Genomic DNA, 22,881 nt, shown 5'->3' with positions numbered 1-22,881 from the left:
AAGTAAATCTATGTTATGAGTTTGTTAGATCAGAAGAAATGTGTCATTAACCTTACAGTCAAACTTGTGTCAAACAAGAAAAGATTCATAATAAGAAAATGTGTGTCCACAATAAGGTGCAACATTGATCTCAGATCAGCTCCTACAAACCGCATTACCAGGCAAACTGGAGTTCATTTTAACAGATTGAAGTTCTTTGGATGCAAAATTACATATGCACACTGGAGATTTAAAACATTTCACTGACCTTCCAGCTATGGATCAGGGTGTCAACATTCTTAAATTGTGCAACTAATATTCCCATGATGGCAATGTCCTGCAAGAGTTTCAGCAGAATGAGCAGCATGAGCACATCAGAGGAGGAAGAAAATCAATTTGGCCGTTGCAGAGTTTTTTATCAGTTAAAATCTATCTCCGGTTAACTTCTACAAAACCGCCAGTTAAAAAACTGTGGCAGGTATTGGTGGTGATCCTCATCTCTCTACCACTCCAATCTTCCAGCCTAAATTCTGCTAGTTCTGGCATGTTTTTCCATAATAAAGACCAAATATCTAGCTAGCTTGTTGCAAGTAGTATTCCCAAATATTAAATCAAGTCATGCTTTTATTTTCTTTATTGGTAAATTTGGTTTACAGACAGATCCTCAAAAGAAAACATTACTACCAGAAATTAGAAAGTCCCCTCCCACATAGACAAAACATGACTTTCCAATAAAATTGCCAAATAAAAACACTTACCCAGAATATGATCCTTTAATAAAATCCCAAACAAGAAATAAAATCCTGTTTAAGAAAAAAAAGAAGCTATTGCTTCAGGGAATAAAGAAGTTTTTAATTACCTTGGTCCTCACTTGTGTGGTTGAACCACTGGTGTGATGAATCTGCTGAACAGCAAAAATCAGTCTCGTAAACTTTTGTAAAATTACCGGGTTGATAATGAGCCAGATATTGGTGGTGATCCTCATCCTCCAACTATGTGTTATTATTCCAGCAACCTAAATTCTGCTAAGTCCGGTATGTTAGCTAGCTTGTTGTCTAAAACCCAGCTAATTGGTAAGTTAGCTTGTTGCAGGCTAATGTGTCTTAGGTGGCTCATTTATTATTACAATTTTAGGAATAGGCTCAACCTTTGCTTGCCTCTATCCAGTCTATTGTGTAGCCCTGATTATGTACCTAAAAGTCCTGAACCTAAAATCCACAACTCAGTAAAATATAGTTCTCAGTTTTAAGCAGGTGTTCATGCTGTGTTTGCTAAGTCTTCAAAGAGTCACGACTCCTTTCCAACCTTTAACTGACCATTCTTTACTTTGTTTATTGAGCCTATTAGCATTGGCGCCTCCAGAAAAACTAATGCTCTATGCTCTCTGATTTCAATAATTTGACATTTCCAGTGTGTTTGTTGTTCTACACCTCAGGACATGGCTTTAAACACAACATGAAGCAACTGAAAACGTCTGCCACAGAATCTGCTGTCTCATTTGGTCACCGTGGAGTTAGAGGGCCAGATACACACACATAATACTTTTATTTATGACACTAATACATTGCTAGAACTGCCCTCCTTTTCAGTGTGCATGTGCTTTGTTAACATATATCAGAAAATAACTCTCCTATCCAGTCAGTGTAACGTCTCTCATTTTCTTTTTAGCAATCATGCAAACGCTACCTGTATGTGTAGCTCACCTGTCTGTGGGTCCCTGTCCTGTGTCCTCTGTGTTTTCTGTCTGTGTGTCTTTTAGGAGTTTTACTGTCTACTGCTCCCCTACTCGACGTATCTTGAGCTTCAGGTGACCAAATGGAACTAACTTAACTCTCCCATAAGTTACCATGTAAATGAATCATACTGTTCACACAGACAAACAGTATGCAGTGCGTTCTTACATGAGAAATGGAAGCATCGGACACATTAAAGGATTTTTATTCTTTTTTTTTTTTTTTTTTTTTTTGTTCCTTTTTCTTCTTTGAAAAAGCCCATTGGTATAATTCCTAATCATCTTCTTCTCTGCTGTGGAATCAGCTTGTCGATTTGCTTACAGATGATACATCGTGTGAATGTGGGGAATGGCCATAACTCATAGCATGTTTTTTTTTTTATTCCTGCCTGCCGCATTCACACTTGAGCTGGTTTACTTTCACATGAAGGAAAGATGTTCAAGAGTTTGTGTTTAAAAAAGGTTTGAAATTATGTCTGTGCAGCCGTATGAGCAGGTGGAGCAGTGACGTGCGGGCAGTGCCTCACCTGTCATGATAAAGAAAACAACGTACAATAAATATTAATATTTATTAAGTAAAAATTGCCAAATTTGAGTATTTCCTGATCAAATCCAGTGCAGAAACCCCGGTGGAGGCACGGGCGAGCTGTTCCTCAGCCCTGACTGTACCATCCAACACAAACTGGGTTGCATGACACGTGCTGTTTTCTGTTCCTCAGCATATCGTCAATATGAACTTTACAGAAATATTTGTTACACACCATGACTCTCTACAGTCTGTGTAATGTATTTAATGTATTTGTGAGAGAAATATTCCCGTTTATCGTACAATAAAGTGCAGAGAAAAGTCAGCAGGTGAGGCAAACAGTACTCTGCCTCACCTCAAGGGGGCGCACTCACACACCAACACGGTGTGTGAGTGTTGCCAACTTAGCGACCTTTTTTTGTTTGTTTTTTTTAAAGCGACTAGCAACAAATCTAGCGACTTTTTTAGCATTGGAGACTTTTGTAGACTGACATATGTAGTTTATTGTTCTTGATGAGGAGTGGGTGCTGCTGTGAGGCCCCTCTCCTGTCCAAAAGCAAACAGAAGAGGCTTCTGGCAGCAGCAGTAGCTGCATTCATAGCTGGAGATGATCACCTGTTTCATGACCAGGCTGAAAATGAAACGTTCAAAGCTGCTGCAGGGTGATCTCGCGCTGGCTTACCGTCAGATATTAATGTCTATTAATGAAGAGTGTGGAGGAAAACAAGTGTTGTGAAATGTTGCAGCCTCCTAAGTAGAAAACAACCTACACTTAATAAAATAAAACTAGAATAAAAGAAAATATTAACCAAAGAATTTGCTTTATTTTTATTAGTTTTGCCTTTTAAAACATTTTTAGCTTGTCTTTTCGTCCATTTTTGCCTTTCCCATGACATTCCTCTCCACAGCAGCCTCCATTACTATGTACCAGGCTATTATGCACATTAGATGATGTCTTTTACCGATTTCTAGCGACCTTTAGGACAACCAGTAGCTACTTTTCTCACTGAAGAGTTAGTAACAGTGGGTGTGTGAGTGTAAATGAAAGAGGAATGCTGATAGGATATGAAGCATTACCAGTAGTTGCATGCTGTTGAATGAATATTGAAATAAGATGCTCCTTTCAGTTCTTACATTTGTATATCAGTGCCTCACCAACCATAAACTTCACCACACGTCACTGAGGTGGAGTAATAACAGAAACTAATAACTCTTTCTAGTCTCATTTCTAATAGGTACCACTCATATTTAATACCTTAGCTGGAGCCCAAAGGCTATTAAGGGCTTTATAATCCATGCATATGTATTGAAATTAAGCCTTACAGTCCCTCACAGTCTTATAAAGTCTAGCATTGAAAGCATCAGTATTTTATGTTCGAATGGCTTTACTCGAGTAGCTTTCCTCTGTTTAATTTGGATCACATTTGTTGTTGTATATCAACTTCTTATTTCAAATAAGGCTTCCTTGTGTGTGTGAAAAAGGTTTTCAGGAAGCAATGTGCATTTTCATGTAAAGCCTGCTTTCAGTTCAAACATTTGCTTGGCAAAGCAAGCCTTAAATGGCACTGTATGAAAACACTGCAGAGATGATTTTGCCTTCTTTCTCAACCAGACAAAGTATTAAGTTGCTGAGAGAAGAGAAATTATCACATGAATACAGATGTTTTGCACCTCTTTGATGCCATCTGTGTGAACCAGATGGGTTTAATTTGTAATATTATTAGTGAGAAGTTTCCCTCTAGAGGAATGCCTTTAAATTTTTGTGGTTTAGTTAAAACCACGTAGAAATGCTTCAGTGTTCTTAAAGCAAAATAAGTTGGGGAACACCTGTGATCAGAACGTATTAACATGGCTCAGCATTACACACATTTTATGGCTTTTCCATATAATACTGAGGCATGGTAAGTGAAAACCTTACCATGGTGAACATTTGTGCTTACACATCCATAGATCTTTACCCTTTCAGAAGCTTGCTGATTGTCATTAAAATGTAAGCATTATCTTATAGCTATGGATGAAACTGGGTTGCAGTGTTCACTCAATTCTCATACATAACAAGAACTAACTGAAAGGAGACAAATGAAAAGTTTCTGTATCATTGTTTTGTAAATCTGGTGTGATGCTTGCAGCAAGGAGCAGCAGCGCTCTGCGAAGGCCATGTCGGTGTGGGAGCAAAGGACGAGTCAGCTGAGAAGACACAACATGAGGGCGAGCAGCGAGGCCCTGTACAACGAGCTCGACCCCGAAGATCGCCTCCGGCTGTCCACCGCCCTCCACCTGCATCCTGACATGAAGACTCACATGGACAGGCCGCTTGTGGTGGAGGGCAAGAACGGCGATAAACCCAGCCGGCACCCCGAGGGAGGTCCAGAGGAAGCAGGGGGTCCCCAGCAGGATGGGGTGGGAGACAGCCTCCACACACACTCCAGGAGGCATCACCGCCACCGTGACAGGAATGACGATGGAGGCGACAGTCGGGGAGGGAGGCATCACACACATCACAGCAGGAGCAGAGAACACAATGTAGATAGTCAGACAAAAGAGAGGGCAGGGGAAAAGAGCCACAGCCGAGACGGTGGACAGGGACACAGACACCACCACAAGGCCAGCTCCCCTGAGGAAGACGATGCTGATGTACAAAGAGGAGGAGAAGAGAGGGGGCTCCGTCACCATCACTCTCGTCGGCAACTAAAAGAGGGAAATGGCCTTTTAGCTAACGGTGCACAGGGAGAGTGTAGAGGCAGGGGGGGAGGCGTAGGGGAGGGCAGTGATGAGAGGAAGGGGCGCTGCTCCCGCATGGTCAGAGCTCAGTCTACTCTGTCTGGAGACGACAGTAAGAGGAACAAGAATGGATCCAGAAGTTACAGGTAAGACTGCTGATCCCTTCCAGAAAAGCCACACATGCTCCACATCTACATGTACACGTGAACCACTTGTTCAGTATGTAGTTCTGGAATGTTTTCATGTGACCCACATGTGAAGTATATGTAAAGAATATGTGGATTACATTTTGTGGACTGCATATGAAGCGCATGTTCATGCACATGTGGCCTAAATATTTTCATGTGATTCACATTTAAAGAAAATGTTCCAAAACCACATGTGCAAACATGTGGTTTTGGAACATTTTCATGCGATACACATGTCCAAAACATGTTTTACATGTGGTTCACACATGAAACACATGATGTTCACATATGTTTATCATGTTTTTTGCATTTTAATCACATGTGAACTACATTTAACTTTTTTACAAATGTGGTTCACATGTGCATCCTGTGTTTCACATTGTTTTTGTTTTTTTTTCATATGTGGTCTATGGTCTTTTTCTGCAGGGATATTATTTAAACCCAGAACTATTGTTCATGTTATTTACATTGTTGAAATTAAATATTATTAAATCTAAAAATCTTATTATTAAATCTAAAAAAAAATATTTTTTAAACTGTAAAAGGTGATGATGATGATGATGATTTCTACAGCCAAAGCAGCCACAAAAATAATTTGACATGTTCAGGTGTATCACAGTACATTTTCTTTATGTTATATGTATGTTACGATACAATACAAATGTTTTTTTCTGCAGAGAGAGGCAGCCAGATGCTGAGGAAGACAGCCTCGCCTGCAGTCCAATGCGGAGCAGCATGACTCTCAGTGAAAAGCAGGAAGACGCAGACAACCAGAAGAACTCCACCAGGGCCAGCCAGGCCGGCCTAAACAGCAACGCTATCCACATCCCTGTCACTATCACCGCCCCACCTGGAGAAACCACCATCATACCCAGTAAGTACAGCATGTCATCTTTTTCTTTGATTTAAATTCTTTCTTGGGTCTTTTTTTAAGTTATCAGTTTGCTGCAAAGTCATTAAGGGTAATTAAGGATAATTAAGACAGACACCACATGCCAAGATCTCTGCATGGAAATTGATGAGAAAACTTTTGTCATACTCAACAGAAATTACTCTAAAATACAAAAAATCTTGAGCCACCCCAAACTTTTTTAAAGAAATGCCGTATTTTCAGGAAAACAGGACTTAGGTGCAGCAATATATGGAAATGTACAATCATGTGTTAAATAAACAGAGTTTATAGAACTCCAGTGAGCTTTAAACATAGCCTGAACCATCTTAGACAAACCTTTTGTAATTTCTTAAAGTGATCTTCAGAAATAGTTCTCCAGACTCTTTGAAGGTCTTTTCAAAGCTCTTTGTTTTTGCCTTTTGTCTCAGTAAAGACAATCCCACACTGTTTCAGTAATGGGCTCTTGGGGGAATTCAGACTGGTTGCCACTGATTCTCAGTCCAGTTCTTGTGTCATGTGGCATACCTCAGTCTTTTCTCTGTTTTCCTTTTAAATGGCTTCGTACAGCTACCCTTCCTTTGAGACAGTTTCTGATGAGACTTCGTTGAATGTAGATGACCTGAAGGCCCAGATGTATTTCACCAGGCTTTTTTTCAGGTTTTGCTGGATTTTTAAAATATAAAGATAAAAAAGTAGAAAGGTTTTGTAGGTCTACCTTCTTTTGTTCTCCACTTCTCCAGTTTCCTCAGTTTATTTTAAGGACACATCATTATGAAATATGTCAAGTTTTCAGCTAAAAGTTTGTTGGGAAACACTTTGTTGTTATCAAAATACTATATTATGTCTGTCAAACTGCTATTGTTGGTGTTTTTAAGAGATGCAGTAAATGAGAACAAAGAATTTGTCTTTTCAACAGACTGCTTGAAGAAAAGTAGTTTAAGATGCAACTTGAATGGATTCCTTAATAATTTATCTGTTCTGAGTAAACAACACAGTTCATCCCTTAAGTTAGAAGCTATTTGATGGTGGAATGATTCATAGGTCAGTGTTAGGTGGCTTGAAAAACAAGTCAGATATAAGGGCTGGGCTTAAAATGGGTAAAAAAAAAATTTTGAAAGACTTTCAGAAAGCCTGGAGAAGCAATGTTCCAGACCACTTTAAAAGATTAAAACAAAGTCTAGCTGCTTGGAAGCAAAAATAAAGAAATAAATAAAAAAAAATATATATAAAAATATATATATGGTGCGTTTTCTGCAACTATACATAATAAAATAAATCCTGTCAACTAACACTTGTTTGCACCAGCTCCCTGAAACCTCTGTCTGAAGAAACCACCTGATACAATTTGTATTTGCTGTTGTAAATAAAATAGAGGCAGCTTTTGTTTTGCTTTAGTTTTGTGGTAACAGATTGAGTAGCTCAGCTGTTACTGACTGAATTTAGGGATGTTTGTGTAGGGCTTGAGGAGTTAATCTGACAAACGTGATGAGTGTGAACTCAGTGTTTTTGATTTTCTGCAACAATGGGATAACAATGCCTTCATTTTTTAATGTTCAGCATTTTTGCCTTAAGTTTCACTGTCATGTTTAGTCTAGCTTTGATGAGACATCTAATAAATCATATGATTGATTATAGATTATTATAGAGTCATTAAACAGCTACCATAAAGATTTAATTAAACCATATTATGCAAGAATTTCTGTTATGAACTTAACCTTGATAATATATTATTCTCTGTTTTCTTTTAGCCTGCAAACAACATCTCACTTGTTCACATTTGTGTGCATTTGAGCTGAATGAATGCTCTCTTTTTTTTTTTATTACACCAGTAAACAACATTGACTGCGACAACTTCCAACTCAGTGAGGAGAAGAAGGATCTAGAAGAGGAGGAAGCAGCTAATGGGCCTCGGCAGATCCTTCCCTACAGCTCAATGTTCATCTTTGGACAAACAAACCCGTAAGTCACAACTTGAAGGTGTCTCAGAGGAGTGACGCACATTAAGCATAAACGTCTCACTAAATATGAAAATGTTTATATATATATAAACACAACACCTGAAATTATTTAATTAACTTTTATTTTAAGTAAAAACCCAGGTTAATGCTTTGTTAATGTTGATTCACCATCATTTTCACAAACACATCATTTAAGCAAATGCTTTCTGATTGGAGTGATAATGTTTAATGTCTCATCTACCCAAAGCAACATGCCCCCACCAGTGGAGGCCCTCAGATTGTATTAGTACAGGAGCACTTTGTTATGTTTAGGAGTTACTGGCCTTTTGCCCTTTAGTACTATCTTGTGACCTAGATTGAGTCTATATGTGACTAAATGGCATAAAAGCATAGTCTAACAGAGAATTAGCCGAGGCTTACGTTGATCCCTGAACTTTAGCAGTTGATCTATATTTAAAGCTTCCCCAGTGAGCGACAATCAAGATTTCAACATTGATTTCTTGTCTGAAACTGACTGATATACATGCTGATTGTCTAAGGCCAATTTTCCCTCGTTTCAAGCAGTTAAAATACAGCATCAATGTGTCACAACACTTAACTCTTTTCCATCACTTTGATATTCTGTGCAGGTTTTGTTTGAAAGTAAGCTAACATTGATGGGCAAGTTCCAGTATAATTAATCAAATAACTGTAAATATTTTAAAAAAAAATCATTATCATGTCTGTGTAATGAAAACAGCTTGGTGAAATTAAAGAAAATACCATCTTTCATTTTTATTTTTATATTTTGACAATTTGCATTCCCAATTATTTCCTTAAAGTTTGTGAATTATTCAGTTATTGGTCGGTTTATTCTATAATAGTTGCACGAAAATGAAAGTTGTACTTCTGAACCTAAGCAGATTTTCATGTTTTTGCGCCCCTAACGACGGCTAATTCAGCATTCACCTTGCATCCTGTCTCTTCTCTGAGCTTTCTCTGCCCAGGAAAAGTCAGGCTGATGTTGACTCTTGTCTCATCTCTTGCTGTCCCCTTTAAATATTATGTGCATTCAAAACGAACAATGTGATGATACCCAGTAGTTGGTGTGCCGTAAAGCAAAACACTGCAGTAAAATGACTCAGCATCCCAGGATACAAAAGTTGTAAAGCACAGTTTCTCAGCCTCTGGACTGCCGGGCAACAGTGGCTCCAGGAATGTACATAATAAATGTCAGTTTACCATCGAAACGAGTCAGAAACACATATTTTTAAGTTAAGAAAGTTACATAATGTTTCTTTAATAAAGCAGAATGCTTGAAGAAATAAAAATGCTCCAACTCAGTATTAACACCATCTGTGTAACACAGAAAAGATGGAACAGGATAAGATGAGAAAAGATGTGATATGATACATTACAGCACATTTGATAAGATAAAATGCAATATGATCTAGAATATGACAGTATAAGATGGAATACATTAGTATGAGATGACATGAAATAGGGTTACAGATGATTCAATAAATTACAATAGGATAAAATAAGATTAGGGTTTTACACTGCAGTGGGAAAAGTGGCACTACAGTAGCATTTATTTTCTTAAATATAGCACACACACCTTGCGCCTAAGATACTTTATTGAAGGCTATATACTAACTCTATACAATGAGTACTTCTTTGGTAATGCATGTCTGGATACAGTTTACAGAAATATGCATGGACTTATGCTGTGCAAGTGATTAAGTACCTGTAAAGATGCATAAATCAATGACTGCACTTACAAGTCCTGACATTAATGTAATAGAGATCTTCGAGAAGGGCCATGTGTGAGCAACTCAACAGGAGGAAACCAACCAACATCACAGATCTGAAACTGTTTCATACCAAGGAAGGAACTGATATTTGTTCATGCCAATTAAAAAATGACAAATTTACAATTATTGCTACTAAAGCAGAGCAGTTATTTGTATAATTTCCCTTAATGAGAGAATAACTGAAAACAATATCTGGTCTATTTTCTTAAAACAGATGTGCTCATTTTCAACTAAAGTTGGAACTAAACTTGTAAAAATCTGCAGCTGTTTCTGCGTTTTGCAGAGAAAAATCTACAGGACTGAAAAGCTTTGAATTACTACAGCATCATTAAATACTGTGCAAAGGAACTGAATAACAGTTACAAGCGATGCAGGTCTGCTTTAATATGGTTAACTTAACAAATTTATTTATCTAGATGCAATGACCCTGAATGAAGAGGTAAGACCTGACCACCTTGCACATTACTGATGGAAATGCGTTTGTCCACAGCCTGTTTAGAGTGGACGTTGCTTGAATGTACCCAGTAAGCTGCCTCTACTGACTGTAGCTTCTATGCGGTCTTTCAGGGTGCGACGGCTGTGTCACTATGTGGTCAACTTACGCTACTTTGAAATGTGCATCTTGATGGTCATTACCATGAGCAGCATCACCCTGGCAGCCGAGGACCCCGTCCAGGCCAACGCACCGCGGAACAACGTGAGTCAAGCTGACATCTAGACTTCATAAATAAACATCTGGAGGAACACAACAAAGCACACTGGTTCCCAGACAGATCAACACACGCATACATGTATTTGCATTAGGATAAAAATATGTCTCAAGTGGGCTGACGGGCTGATTCATTCGGACTGATTGAGACAAACTTCCTAACAGGGCTTGACAGTTTATTCATATTAATGTAGGGAAGCACAAAAACAAGCTTTGAAAAGAATTTTTGGACTAACAGTTCATTTTAAGGTGGTTGACTTTAAAAATGCTTTGAGAACACGGAGCATGAACACTTACATGTTCCTGTACTTCATTTATCTGTGCGTGACATGTTGGCCCTTGTTGAGAACAGGGATGAAATTCTTGCAGACATGTGACCTAAGATGAAATTTTGATAGACAAGCACAGCTAATTAGTAATCCAGTCAGAGGAGCAGAGGGAAGCTGAAGTGATGGTGTGTTTATGTGTTTTGTTTGTGTATCTTATTATTATTATTATGCGAAGCTAACACAGTCTGAGACGACTGACAGGACAGATGGACATGTTGAACACATGTTCGTACAAACTTCTGAAGAGTATTACACTGCAAACAGCTGTGACTGGATCTGCCAATGAGTCCTTTTTTCTTATGTTTTTCTTATGATGTGCTTACAGGTTCTCAAATATCTAGATTATGTCTTTACTGGAGTCTTCACTTTCGAGATGGTGATTAAGGTGAGAAAATAGTTATGCAGCCTGCTACGCAATAATTTGGTAAATAATTTTAATTTGGGGGTAATAGGTTTTGAAATATTTTATTTTTGATAGGGCGTAAACAACAAATCAGATGTTGAAACTGAGACGTTTTACTATTTCATGGTAAATATTAGCTCATTTTTAATTTTATGGCAACACATCTCAAAAGTTGTAACAGGGCCAACAAAGGCTGGAAAAGTAAATAGCACAAATAAAAAAAACTGGACAAATAATGAGGTTAATTGTCAACAGGTCACTGACATTACTGGGAATAAAAGAAACATTTCAGATAGACAGAGCCTCTCAGAGATGAAGATGGACAAATGTTTGCCAATCTGGGACAATGTGTGACTCAAAATTGTGGAACAATGTAATCTACATCTACAATGATCAAAAGATTGAGAGAATCAGGAGGAATCTCTGTGTGAACAGGACAAAGCTGAAGGTCTAAACTGGATGCTTGTGATCTTCGATCAAAACGCATTTAAAATAAAAGCACATGATTCTCTACTGGAAATCACTGCATGGGCTCAGGAACACTTCCAGAAATCACTGTCTCTGAACACAGTTATAGACAAATGGAGGTTAAAGCGCTTCGAAGTCGATGACATATGTTCCATCAATCAATCAAACTTTATTAATAAAGCACTTTTAATGCCAAAGGCAACACAAAGTGCTTTACATGAGAAAATGAATTCATGAATATTAAAAATAAAACAAGCCTTTACACATATAGAAATTGATTACATAATAATAATAATAATAATAATAATAATAATAATAAAAGCAAAAACGCTCAAAGTCTTTCACACAGTCGCGCACACACAGACGTTTACACACACACACACACACACAAAGCAGCCACCCAGACAAGAGCGATCTCCGTGGCAACAACCCCGATCAGGGCAGACCGGGGCCGTACCACAGCCATAAGGCTGCAGTGCTGGGCCCAGCCACTCAGACAAGGGTGTTCACTGCAGCAACAACCCCCAGACCGAGCAGACAAAATCCCCAGCATGGAGGATCCCCATGAGGAAAACACTGGAGCTAAAACAAAGATTAAATAATCTTAAGAAACAATAAGAACAGCTAAGAATGAATGAATGAATGAATGAATAAATAAATGAATAAATAAATAAACAAACTAAAACATGGGGTTATGGGAAGACCAGAGAGAAGGGCATTACAGTAATCTAATCTACTAAAAATAAAAGCTTGCATCAGCACCTCCTTGCTGGCAAGAGAGAGAAATGGTGGACTCTGGCGATGTTTTTAAGATGATAAAATCCTGTCTTTGTGACATTTCAAATGTGTGGAATAAAATCCAGCTCAGAGTCAAAAGGATCACCGAGGTTTTTCACACATTTAGAAGGATTGAAATGATGTAATTTTGATAAAATAATGTCTCTCTTGCCTTCAGGACCGATAATTAAAACTTAACACATTCCAGTAATGCCTAACATCTTCTCTGGACCAAAGCTCATTTAAAACAATCTGAGGCAAAGTGGAAAACTTTTCTGTGGTCAGATGGATCAAAATGTGAAATTCTTTCTGGAAAGCACGGACAGCATCAATGCAGAAAAGAACATGGAGGTTTTAGAGCAACATCTGCTCCCATCCAGACAACGTCTCTTTCATGAAGACCTTTCAGATTTCAGCTAGACAATGCTGAACCACATCCTGCATCCATCACAGCTGCATGGCATCACAGTCCAGCTGCTGAGCTGGCCTGCCTGCAGTCCAGACCTTTCACCAACAGAGAACATCTGGAGCATCCTAACAGCAGAAATCCAGAAACGAAGGTCCAGGACTGTAGAGCAGCTAGAATCCTGTATCAGACCAGAATGGGACAACATTCCTCTCCTAAAACTCCAGCAACTGGTCTCCTCACTTCCCAGATGTTTACAGATGTTTGTTAAAAAAGAGGGGATGATAAATTGCTGCCATCAAATTGAAAACAAGCACATTTTTTCTATAAAATAGTCAAATGCCTCAGTTTTTAATCATCTGATATGTTGTTTATTGGAATTAAAACATGAGTTTGTAAGATTTATAAATCTATAAATTGTGTTTTATTTACATTTTATCCGACTTTTTTGAAGTTTGGTTTTGTTACCCAGTTTAACAAAATTTTATGGGATATCTGTTCTAATATTTCAACCGTTTTTCTCAGTTTTTTTCTCCATACCATTTGTTGTTTGACTTAGATGATTGACTTGGGACTGCTTCTCCACCCTGGCTCATATTTCCGTGACCTGTGGAACATTCTCGACTTCATTGTAGTCAGTGGAGCCCTGGTGGCCTTCGCCTGTTCGTAAGTCACTTGTTCCATTATTTCTTGAGTGAAATCATTGTATCTGCTTTATTAAAGTAGTTTTTGCTCTGACAGCCTCTCCACCCTCCACAGAGTGGGCTGACATGAGGCACAGCGATGATGAAGCCCACTCTCTACTATCTTAGCTCTAACTAACAGCTTGAATGTTGGCATCCAATTATTTTCCCATGAAATTCAGGGCCTTTGTGCTGCCTGTGAGTTAAATTTTCACCACAGCCATGTCAGACATTTTCATTGTTACAGGAAACCTTCCCTACAAGTCAGCTAATGATGCATGCACAATTTGGCCGATAGGTTTAAGGTTCATGGGGGAATACAGCGACTTGATTTTCTTGTATCAGATAGAGGGATTGTATCTGCTATTTAATTTCAGCATTGCAGCAATTCCCACATAAAATATACCCAGTGAATTTTTGTAGGGGTTCATGGGTCTTTGCTAAAGACTGAATTTGTGGTTAAACTGCATCACAGTTTGTTTACAGCTGTAAAACCTTTGAATGTACTGTGTAAAATGTATTTCTCCCAACATGATGAAAGAGCTACAATGTGAATTTATTCAGTCCATTAACTACAAATGGCATTTTGAATTGTGTTAAACAGTAAGAACTAATTGTAATCTAAAGGCCCATTTATGCTCCCTTACGTACGTAAATAGAGGCGTCTGTTTCAGACGGTGTCATACGTTGCCATCCTCATGCTTCCATGTGTGTTTTGCCTTGCCATGGTTGCTAAGTCAGTTCCTCCACCAGTGGGTAAGTTCAGAGTTCACTCCCACGAGCTGACGTCAGTTTTAGACACTGTTCGGTGACCGCCCAACACACCCTAAACACTTGTGTAGCGTGTCTTTAAAAGCTTGTGTAGTTTCCCGATTGTTGTGCTTGTCTTCACTCTTCTGCTTCTTTTTTTTTTTTTCCCCACCCATCAGAATTTACTTCACTAGTTTGTTTCTTTTGCTGGTCGCATGTCAGCTATTCTGCTCAACACTGCCCCTGCGATTTATGGTGGTGTTGTTCCGTCTCCTGTGTCAAGCATCGGATGGCTGAGCTCCCTGAAAACAGAAACTACGCGCGTAACCGATGCAGGAGATGGCCGAAACTGTCCGTCCGCCTGTGTATCCGTCTTCTGAGTCGAGCATCAATGGGCCTTTAAATGAAGATCAGCTCAGTTCAGTTTATCAGACTTAAGCTTTGAATATTTACAGTTTTTCTTTCTACATGTCTGGAAGGAAGGGGCAAAAAAATGGGTTTAAAACATGTTCCAATTATGTGCTTTCAGTTGTGTAGTTTTCTTTGTAATGTTTTCTGTGACTTGGAATTTTGTTTTTGTCTTTCCCCAGCTTTAGATTGACGCTTCTCTCTGTCTTTTATCTGTTGCTGACTATGTCTTTGCCACCTTTTTTGTCCTCTTTCTTCTTTGTGTTCTGGCTGGGATTGCTTTCAGGAGCCTCATGGGGTAATGCCTGCTCTTTGTGCCTATCTCTCCACGTGTATCTCTTCCTGTCTGTGTCCTCTGCTTTCCTTCATGTCGGTCAGCCGCTGTCATTCGAGTTCATAGTCTGCATCAGCCTTCCTCTTCCAGCTAAATGTTTCAAGCAAATGTCATATTTTGTTATTTTCTGTTCTTATCACCGTAGCCAGAGACATGATTAAAGATACTGGCATTTACTCTGTTTCTGTTATATAACTGTGTTGCTGCAGCATTCAGGTTACATAAGCATAATTACCTGCTTTACAATTATCTGCTATATTTAATGTGCGTTAGCAGAGCATATGTAAGCGTAGTGAACAACTTGTTTGAAATATTTCCATTTTTTACAGTTCAGGGTTTTTTTTAAATGTTATAAATAATGAAACGGGAGTATGGTAGCCATTTTTTTTATATTTAAATGAAAAGACATAAACATGGATCAGATATAATGTAATTATTCTGCTCAGAAGTGTACACTGCCTGTGCTGGTTTGCACCGAAGAGAGTCAGGGGGTTATTAGATTTAACTATTTCCCCTTCATCCCTCATTCCCACATTTACTTCCTGTCCAGCATTTGTTCCTCCTCATCCACTCACATTCATACCATGCAAGTGTGTAACGGGCTGCATTTACAGTGCAGGGTTTGATGCATTACAGACAGATCTTAGTTTTTAATCTACAGATTATGATACATCAACAACTTAAATTTAACATGACTGTTAAATTTAATGTCTGAAGAATCTGCACATTTCAGACGTGTTACGTCAACTAACAGCTTACATCAAATTCAGGTTTATAAGTACACAACAATTAGTCTGTTAGTGTAAAAGTTAGAGTAAAACAGGCAGCAGCACATGGTTGCCATTTAACAGCCAGTCTCTCAGGATCATTATAATGTAAGAAAAGAGACAATTAGATGTCTAATTGTTGATAGTTAGGAATTGAAATCAAAAGAAAGTCATTAAGAATAACCTATGATATATCTGTGGATGAAATTAAAATCAAATTTCAAATTTTGTGATTATTGACTTGAATCTGTTCAGATCCAAAATTATGTTGCAATATAAACAGAGTCTTGAGCCAAGATCCAAGTCCAAGATGCTACCTGGCCTAACTTCATTCCCTGGTCAAGTCTTATCCAATTAGAACCAGAGCACCTATGAAGACCTCTAAGACAAATTTGTTTAAATATTTTAGTAGAGCCATGTTATCTTCTTTGTTCCCCCCACAAATTTTTAATACCTCAGTTCAATCTCTATGATTGCTTTGGTCAAAACCCGACATAAACAAAGTGTGAGAGCTCTAATCTCAGTCATGTTTTTACAGCTCTGTTCATATCAGCCAGTTTTCTTTGGTGGAGTGATCTACTTGACTGCAATCCCCATCTATTCTGCAGAATTTGGTCTTATTTTAACCCACAGACATAAATGTGGGACTCAAATAACAGTCACTAAGCTTTGAAGCATACTGATATGCAATAAGACCAAAAGTGAAGGGAGCACATTATGATCGCCAATTACATTTAAAGCCACTCAAAAGACACCAGTAGATGCATTTTTTCATCAGGTGATGTGCAGGGATGTGAATGCACAAACCCTTTCAACTCAAGCTAATAATTTTATATGACAGCTAATCAGCACTGAGATTATTCGGATGTCAGTGGATTAATTTATGACTAAAAACGGCAATCTAATAAGTAAAAGGGGGACCAACTTATTTGTAGCTGCTGATGGGGTCACAGAGCTCTGTGATCAAAGCTGTGGTTGGAAACCCTGCAGAGCTGCATAAAAATGTGTATCTACTTGGATTTCACATGTACTTTTCCATTAGCTTTAGCTAACTCCATCTGTTAGCTGCTTTGTTGGTTTGGTTATAGCCAATGCTGCAGTACCCCTGAGAGGACATGTGTCCTAGTCAAGAGCCAAAAGCAATTCTTACAACAGGGATGTTAAACTCTGGTCCTCGAGGGCTGCTGTCCTGCAGGTTTTAGACGTTTCCCTGCTCCAACACCAGATTCAAATCAAATGGCTCCAACAGCTTGTTAAGTTCTAATACCTTTTCATTTGAAGCAGAGAAACATCTTAAACCTGCAGGACAGCCGACAGAGAGAGTTTGACATTTGCTGAAATTTTGCTACCAACCTCCTTCCAAAACGTATCTCATGTCATGAGGCTCAGTGTCATTAAATCAGCCATAAATTTTAAGTTTCTATTTCTGTGACTACAAACACAACACTGCAAGACTGGTAAGAGTTGGTAGTGACCTCAGACATGCAAATATAAGCCCTGATGCGCAGAAAAGGGTTTTCTTTTTAATATGTCCCCTTTAATTGCTGACAGTTCAGAGGTAGATGACATAAATCTTCAGTGTAACTTGTACTGTAAGTGGAAGTTCGTGAAAGCAAAGCTGCAGGAAATGTAAATGTTTGCAGTAATGTCAGGACCTCAGTTCTGCTTCACACTATGTGACAAATTAAGGAGCACCTCATTTTAGAAGAGGTGCAGTTGAACTTTATTCCCCCCCTGCAGTGTAAATGCAGAGCCACAGCTTCTCATTAACGGTATCTTCTCATCTTCCTTGTTAAAAAACTTACTCTTTCTTTGAAATTGAATTTATTCCCACTGCAGTGTTTGATAATTCCTCTTTTAAATGGTGATTACTTTAAGATTTAATGGTTGTCTCTCTTTTTTTTTCTTTCTTTTCATGTGTCATTATGTCATAAGTTTGAAATCTGAATGTATATTCTCTGTATCTTCATGCCTGTGTGATTTCTGCTTTTAAGTGTTGCTCTGTCCTTCTTTCAATGCCGGCGCTTTTCTGTTCTGTCTGCTTGCGTATGCTTATTGCTTCTTTCCCTCATCAGATCGCAGCAAAGTGTGGCCAGGTGGGAACTGTCCCTATCTATCTTTTGCTTATTGATCCTCTTATGAGCTGCTCCTCCCCTCCACATGTGAAACACAGAACATCCCTCTTTTCAACCTCCTAGATAAACCTTTTCACTCCTTACCCCGAGGTGCTTTGCATATGGCCATGATCCCCCTCTTTCCTTGCTCTCTACCCTTTTAGAAATCCTGTGCCAATATTGGGATGTCATAACCAAAGGACAATATTGGGAAGTTGCCCTCATAGCTTTCAGAAGGCCATTCACAGCAAACTGCCTCTCCACTTTGAACTCAGGTTGTCTGTTGTGTTAAAGCCAAAGTCTTTATCCATCATTTTGCTTTAATTCCTAATTCTTTCTATCATAGATTAAGTAGGTTTAATCGGCCCACTTATGAAGATATTACAGCCTTCACCTCGATGTCGTCCACCTATACATGTCTATCTCTTAATGCAGTAGGCATGGAGGAAAGCCTCTCATCTGAATTCACTCTTTCTTTTTTAAAATTAATGATGAGCAAAAATTAGGGCTGTGGTGTATGTGTGCAGCTACAGTCTTTTTCTTTTGTTAAAAAGAACACACTCACTGGTCACTTTATTAGGTACTCCAATTGCTTGTTTACACAAATATCTAATCAGCCAATCACATGGCAGCAACTCAGCACATTTATTCATGTTGACATGGTCAAGACAACTTGCTGAAGTTCAAACTAAACATCAGAATCAGGACGAAAGGAGTTTAGTGACTGAACATGGAATAGTTGTTGGTCTGAGTATTTCAGAAACTGCTGATCTACTGGGACTGTCACACACAATCATCTCTAGGGTTTACATAGAATGGTCTGAAAAAGAGAAACCATCCATTGAGCAGCAGTTGTCTGGACCACAATGCCTTGTTGATGTCAGAGGACAACGTGCAGACTGGCTGGAGCAACAGGAAAGCAAATAAGCACTAGTTCCAACCAAGATACGCAGAATAGCATCTCTGAACACACAACATGTCCAGCTTTGAAGCAGATGGGCTACAGCAGCAGAAGACACACCGGGTGCCTCCTGTCAGCTAAGAACAAGAAACTGAGGCTAAAATTCACACACACTCACCAACACTGGACAATAGAAGATGGAGAAACGTTGCTGGTCTGATGAGTCTCCATTTTAGATCCACATTCAGATGGTAGGGTCAGAATTTGGTGGAAATACGATTTATTTAGTTGATGGACCTTTCTTTCATGACACTTTCTTTCATGACAATAATGAGACAGTGACGAGCTAAAAATCACTCTCTAATGACAAAACATGACAAAACGTTTGTGAGATTTCGTTGAGGAGACGAGACGAAGATGTTTAAAGGCTGATTGTCCGACTTCAAAATTGCACGACATTTCTGTCTATTGTGAGCACATGTCAGCCAGCAACGCTGCTGCACCTTGGCCACGCCCACCATCTGACGTGCAGCGCGCACACAGACAAGCAGTTTATTCATTCATAGGTAAATCATGGTGGCAGCGTCGACGAAGGGGCTTGGTAGTCGGAAGCAACGAAACGATATATGGACATATTTTAACTATAATACATCATAATTTCACTGGCAGACCAGGTCAAGTTGGGCAAATGTTTCTCATCCTTTGCTCATATTTTGGGCATGTGTATGTTCAGGGTGGAGTGTTGCACTTCTCAGAAAATTCTCAGAAATAAAGCCACAGTTACCAAAGTAAGGATGTTGTTGCTCTTTGCATTGTTGGAGTAATTGATTCCACAATTTCTTTATCTGTGCAATGCATAACCCTAAGTAGATCAGTAAGTATTTGCTGTTGGCTGGGAAACCTTCTCATTCCTTTTAATTTTGTAATTATTGATGAAAATAACCAAACAACAAGCTCTCAATGCGTTGTTATATGTTGAACTTATAGATCTGCTTTTTTCTTCTGTGACATTTTTGAATGATGAAGTAGGGCATCAATTCTTGAAAAAAGTTGAAATTTAGAAATAAAAGGTTTTTGCCCAACTTAGACTTAACTTTATTGTCATTATACAAGTGCAGTACACAACTACAACGAAATGTCTTCCAGTACAACCAGTCCAAGAGTAGACAGCAACAACATGTAAACACAAACAGGATCAGGCAGACTGAGTCAGCAGCTGCAGGAGCGGCGCACCTATGTCGCAGATGGAAAAGGAAAACATTAGGAATAGAATGGGATGAGGGGAGAAAAAAGCATCCCCACTCTGGGCCTGGAGGGGCCCAGTGTTGAGATACAAGAAAAACATAGCTCAGTACATAAAGGCACATAATTCAGACATTCACGACCTAAAAAAAACAAACTTTCTCTCAGTTCCTTTCTCCAGTTTCTGCCAGTGGCTGCCGACAGTGTCCAAATTTTGCGACACACCAGCAAACCACCCACTCCAAACAGCAGAAACCCAGTTATCATGAATCCAAATGTGTAGATGTCCTCTGCATCCTCAGCAGAAAGAATCGACTGACACATGACCTTCCACACCCTCCAGGAGTCCATCACGTATCCAGCCGCGCATGTTCTGCCAGGACAAGCGGGCTCCCCTACACCCGTTTTGCGGTTCGAATAAATTTGGTCAATTGCATCGAGAGACCAGCTGATCAGATCCATGGTTTTAGATTCAGAACAGAAATGCAGGAGAGGCTCAGAGATTACAGGACAAGTAGCAAGACAGAGTGTGGGGAGGGAGAGAAGAAAAAGCGTCCGCCTTCGAGAGCAGGAAGTAAAGCAGTTACGTAGCACAGCAGCATTGCATCCCTGTTGATGGGAAAGTCGAGGCTAAAGCAATCGGTCTGGTAAAGGATCTGGTTATTATTCAAAAGCATTAAGGTTAACTTGTTTTATGAATTGCAATACTTGTTATAACCTGTCAAACTTGATTCCACTTTTTAATACGTATTTTTGACCTAAAAGACTAATGCGTTTTTTTTATTTGACTAAAACTAGATTAAAACCTTTTTGAGTTTTCATCGACTAAAACTGGACTAAATCTATCAAACTTAGAAATGACTAAAATGTGACTGAAACTAATAACCATGTTCGTCCTGAAGACTAGAACTAAGACTAAAACTGAGATGCCTGCCAAAAACAACACTGCTGCCTTGGATCAATAATTCAGGTTGGTTGTGGTGTAAAGGGGAAAAAATCTTTGAGGAATGTTTCCAACACCTTTTGGAATCTGTGCCACCAAGAATTAAGGCAGTTCTGATGGGTACATAATGAAATGGCCATCTAGTGTTTTTATAAATGACTTATTGTTACAAACGAACTACTGAACCACAACTAATTGTGCTTCAGATATTTTTGAATTTCCAACGAAATGAGCCACAGCTGTATAGAAACCTTGTGCATCCTGTTTTGCTGAGGCAGTAAAGTTTAGACATCAAACCCTAAACAGGAAGTGCCCCTCTCTTTCAGGAGGGAGTGCCTTCGAGGAGTCATGACCTCCCACGCCTGGCTACTGAGCATGTAACCATCAGCGCTGATCTGTGCTGCACTGATGTGGACACACAAACATGCACCCGCTCCCATGAGCACACACTTTACATCATTGTTGCCCACGGCGCTTCTGAAAGCTATTGGGAGACTGTTCTTGCCATCTCGATGTGTTGAGGCCCCTTGAATAGCAGGACCAGAATAGACTTTGCAGATTGCATGTCATGAATATGCAGGTTATCCAAGCATGAGAGCTGCATGCCATTTCATCAGACTTACAGTACAGTTTTTCACTGTGAAATGATAAGTCCTGAACAAGGATATTTGTAACTGTGATTCTTCAAATTGAGCTCCAATCCTCCACCAGCACATGTTGAAAAATAATTTAGCTCCACTAATTGTTTTTTCACTGCTGGCTTAAAGGTTGTCTTTCTGGTGGTTTTCAACAGTGACGTTATTCCTAAAAACATTTCACTAAACAACCAGGACACTTTTTAATGACAGTATTTACAAAACAGATACACTGTGGGAGTGTTTGTGCATGTGTTTCAGTGTGTTCTGTGACATTTAAAGCAAAACAGCCACATGTAGTAGAGTTGAGAAGAGAGAGTTATGAGAAAGGTTTATCTTACTAGTTCCTTTGTTTTCAAACTTCTCTGCTGAAAATAATTAAAGGAACAGTTGAAAATGCATCAGATCTCAATGGTGGTAAAAGTATGCTGGTTATCTACACTGGTGTGGTCTGGATGCATCTATGCATGCCTAACAACATCTGGGAATGCTCCTAATGAGACAATGGCTGCAGTATCTCCTCTCAGGTCTGGACCAGGGCATCGCTTAGCTCCTGGACGGTGTCAGTCAGTTGACAGAAACATAATGTCCCAGAGATCATTTCCTTCATCCTTGAGGAACTGCCTGCATATCCAAGATGATATCCTTAGTACCTGGAACCAAGAATATAATCCTGATACCTAATAGCAGTTAGGGAGTCGCTATCTAGCCTGTACAGGTCTGTGCGTCCCTCCAGCTCATGTTAAAGGAAGCATAATCTTCTCCACATCTGTCATGTGTGCTCGGGATGAACCTTCTCTCATTTGTGAAAAGCTCAGGGTCCAATGGTGGACCTGCTAATTCTGGTAATCTACGGCAAATACCAATCAAGCTCCAGGGATTTGGGCAGTGAGCCCTCAGGCTTTCTCATGAAGTCTGTTTCTGATTGTTTGGTCAGAAACAATCACACCAGTGGTCTACTGGAGGTCATTTTGTAGGGCTTTGGCAGTCCTCATCCTGCTCCTCTTCACACTAAGGAGCAGATACTGGTCCTGCTGATGGTTTAAGGACCTTCTATGGCCTTTTCCAGCTTTCCTTGAGTCTCCTGAAATCTCCTAAATCTTGAGACTGTGTTGGGACACACCTGGCAATCGTACATAATAATGGACCCTCTTGGAAGAATTTGGCCTGCCTGTGAAACCTCTGTGGGGTCCAGGTATTACTGCATGCTACCAGTAGTGACA

At 39.3% G+C, this 22,881-nt stretch overlaps 1 protein-coding gene across 1 annotated transcript in view; it reads left to right on the top strand.

Moving 5' to 3' along the window:
- Window positions 1-22,881, top strand: part of cacna1bb (calcium channel, voltage-dependent, N type, alpha 1B subunit, b) — a 216,873-nt gene that overhangs the window by 143,334 nt on the left and 50,658 nt on the right. The window contains exons 22-29 of the mRNA XM_041969681.1: window positions 4,367-5,104; window positions 5,824-6,020; window positions 7,868-7,997; window positions 10,357-10,486; window positions 11,153-11,212; window positions 13,441-13,547; window positions 15,009-15,020; window positions 17,899-17,919. Coding sequence (XP_041825615.1) covers window positions 4,367-5,104; window positions 5,824-6,020; window positions 7,868-7,997; window positions 10,357-10,486; window positions 11,153-11,212; window positions 13,441-13,547; window positions 15,009-15,020; window positions 17,899-17,919 — 1,395 coding nt within the window. The remainder of the gene's footprint in view (window positions 1-4,366; window positions 5,105-5,823; window positions 6,021-7,867; window positions 7,998-10,356; window positions 10,487-11,152; window positions 11,213-13,440; window positions 13,548-15,008; window positions 15,021-17,898; window positions 17,920-22,881) is intronic.

This window comes from Melanotaenia boesemani, chromosome 19 (genome assembly GCF_017639745.1).
Source record: "Melanotaenia boesemani isolate fMelBoe1 chromosome 19, fMelBoe1.pri, whole genome shotgun sequence".
NCBI classification, from domain to species: Eukaryota; Metazoa; Chordata; class Actinopteri; order Atheriniformes; family Melanotaeniidae; genus Melanotaenia; species Melanotaenia boesemani.
The sequence above is the reverse complement of the archived record's forward strand: the minus strand, read 5'-3'. Positions and strand labels throughout refer to the sequence as shown.